Raw genomic sequence first — 3,105 nt, forward strand, 5'->3', positions numbered from 1 at the left:
TTTTAGTTCCACAGAACGCAAAAATACTTTCTGCGGAGTGCTATTGAGACTTCTGTTTTGCTCTCAAAGGATCTTTGGCAAAAGCCATACTTGTTTGCTTTTGCTTGTAACTCATTTCTGATACTGGTAGGTCCACTTGGTATTCTTCCTTGATACCATTGAGTACCTGACCATGCCTTGGTGATGTCTTGCTTACACATATTACAGTAATAGATGTTACTTTGATCTCTCTCTATGCTATGAAACAAGAACTCATTTGAATATCTTACCACTAACCAAACATTGGCATTCTCAGATTTACAACCTAATGAGGAGAAATTTTCACGCAGTATTTCATACAAGCATGGGAATTTCGATCACTGTGTCAATTCAACTGAAACTTCTCTTTTTTGTTCTAGAAGAGACGGTTCAAGAGGAGTACCAGATCGAGATGGCCAGGTGGGTTATACCTAAATAACCACTTCAGTTAAAAAGCCAAACAAACTGACCCCAAAGTGGAAAGAACACAGTGTGCATGCTGGCTGGTTCTTAAATGCAACCACCACTGGGTTTAAATTGAGCAGATGTTTAAGCAGCAACTGATTTTGCACACTAATGTGCGGAATGTAAGTTATTAAATTATCTGCTCTCCAGGGCGGTAGCTGCAGATCGGGGCGGAGTGGGGGGTGGGGGAAGCCTCCAAGCAATTGGAGCTACAGTACAGCATCTTTTCAGGCTGGTACGTGGCAATAAAAATTTACTGGCTAACCATCTTAAGTGTCTGTAGTGTATTAAGAGAGGGTCAGTGTTGTGTCTTATCCTTAGCTGGCGAAGGATCCCTTCTCTTAAGTTTATCTAAATGTTTTGTAGAAAATAACTAGTGTCATAATGAAATAAGGCAGGTGACGGTAAAAGGACAGGTGTGAAAACCAGTACTGCAATGGTATACGAAACCTTTCGTTTCTGAAGAGAGGTAGGAAGTAGACAGGTACTCCCTGTAAAAATTAAAAATCTGGAGCCATAATGTAAGCATTAAAAACACCACACTAAGCAAAAAGCCTTCTTCCACCAGTGAGCGGAGTGAAATCTGTACTGTGAAACAAACCAAATGCCTGAATTGAACTACGCACAGTAATGACAATGGAAGCAAGTAGATCTGAGACAGCTACTGTTTTATTTTCTGACAGCTTACAGAAAGGCAACTTCTGAGGAGCTGAATTTTTGCAACGCTAAAAGAAAACCTGTATTGATTCTTAGTATAACTCTGTACCGTTTGCCTTCCAGCATTACCCAGATGAACGCCATGGGGGGCCTGATCGTCACTCCCGGGATAGTTGGGGTGGCTATGGGTCTGACAGAAGAATGAGTGAAGGGAGAGGGATACCTCCACAAACTCGGTTAGTGCATATGAAATAAGGGAAGTGATTTGTTGGTTCTTAAAATTTTAACACTCTGCGAACCTTTGAATGGTGACAGCGGAAGCAGTTTGACAGTGTGAATCCTCTCTCCAGATAGTTTCTTCGAGCATCTGGAGAAACAAGGAATTCACACATGTAGCTCCCCCGTGCATCAAGAGAATGGAGCGTTGTAGTGAGTAAAGAAGCACTGCTCAGTTAGCTCAGCTTGTAACTGGTTCTCTTGTTAATAACTTTCTTTTCTACAGATGAGATTCAGTCCTGTACCGAATGCTCCAGTAATGCTTACAAAAGTCTCATTTGTGGCTAGCGATGAGGTTTTAAGGAAATCAAGTCAGAATCTGCAGCAGTGGGGGTGGGGAACAGAGACTTAACGGGAATTGTACCGGTTTCTCTTTAAACCAGCTAGTCAAGCTAGGTATATTCCAGATGCATAATGTTGTATTGTACATAAATGTACCAGACAGAGGAACGGAGGTCAATGAATTGTTCCGTGTTTAAGTGTTTTAGTATGTTGCAATACTAATTATGTCTCTGTAGATCAGAAAAAGACGAGCTTTTTTCTGTGAAGGATGCTGTTCAGCCAGTTTCTTGTCATTTCTCTTTGACCAGTTTTTATTGCAGTGATTGGGTGGCTATAGATACAGATTGATTAACAATTATTTAATACACTTTTGTATGGGGTATGGTGTTTGGCTTTACCCTATGCTGCTAAATGGATAAGGGACACACCTAGAAGATGTTCTTTTATTTTTTTAAGAGATGGACGTGACTGGGGAGATCATGGTCGAAAGTTAGAGGGGCATCAAGATCGTTCATGGCAGGGAAATGTGGATGGAGGAATGATGGGACGGGATCATGAGAGATGGCAAGGTACACTTGCTGCTTACCAGTGTGATCGTGGTTTTTTCTATGAATGACTGCTGCTGAACTTCTAGCGGTAGTTAAAATTCCTATGGAGCTTTAACAGCATTACCAAGAAAGCAAAATAAAATTCTGGGAAGAAGGTGGCTTTTTTATTAGGAAAACACAAAAGTCTGTCTTTCCCCCCCCCCCCCCCCCACCCCTTTTTTTTTTTTCTTTTTTTGAAATTAGGTGGTGATAGAAGCATGCCTGGTCAGTCAGGACCAGGCCATGTGATGAATCGAGGAGGGATGTCGGGGTAAGAAGCTTTGTCAGAGTGCTTATAATGTTTTTATAATAGTTGACTGATTGTATAAACAAAGAAATTCCTGTGTCAGTTGTGAAAAATAATACTTTCAGCTTCAACTTAACTATGGGTTGGCAAGTAGAAAAAAAACTAAGTAAACATCTTTTCTCAGTGTCATGCAGTATTAACTTTTCTGGGCAATTTTCAATTTGTCTGGTTTTGTTTTCAGGCGTGGAGGCTTCACACAAGTTGGAAACCAGAGCCAGATGATGCAGAGTAGTGGAATACAAGGAGTGTTTGCAGGCCAGGAGCGGACAAACAGACCGACTGAACCCCGTTTTACCCGCCGCTACTGAAAGCACTATATATATACATATATATATATATATATATTTTTTTTTTTTATTGCCAGATGACAATGGTGGTAATTCTCTTAACCAGGGTCACCTTGAATTTGTGATTACAAAAAGCAAGACTGCTGCCACATTGTAGCCAAATATTATGTCAACTTGTCAGTTTGGTTCCTTTTTTTTTTTTTTGTAATAAATGTGTTCTTGGTCA

General features: G+C 40.5%; 1 protein-coding gene across 1 annotated transcript in view; it reads left to right on the plus strand.

Annotated features, from left to right (window-relative positions):
- LOC104294382 (scaffold attachment factor B1-like) overlaps positions 1-2,900 on the plus strand; it is a 17,960-nt gene extending 15,060 nt beyond the window's left edge. Inside the window, 5 exon segments of the mRNA XM_009893982.1 lie at positions 399-438; positions 1,264-1,376; positions 2,155-2,267; positions 2,490-2,556; positions 2,774-2,900. Of these exon segments, the coding sequence (XP_009892284.1) occupies positions 399-438; positions 1,264-1,376; positions 2,155-2,267; positions 2,490-2,556; positions 2,774-2,900 (460 nt within the window).
- Positions 2,901-3,105: the final 205 nt, after the last annotated feature.

The sequence above is a fragment of the Charadrius vociferus genome, unplaced genomic scaffold (genome assembly GCF_000708025.1).
Source record: "Charadrius vociferus isolate BGI_N301 unplaced genomic scaffold, ASM70802v2 scaffold1168, whole genome shotgun sequence".
NCBI classification, from domain to species: domain Eukaryota; kingdom Metazoa; phylum Chordata; class Aves; order Charadriiformes; family Charadriidae; genus Charadrius; species Charadrius vociferus.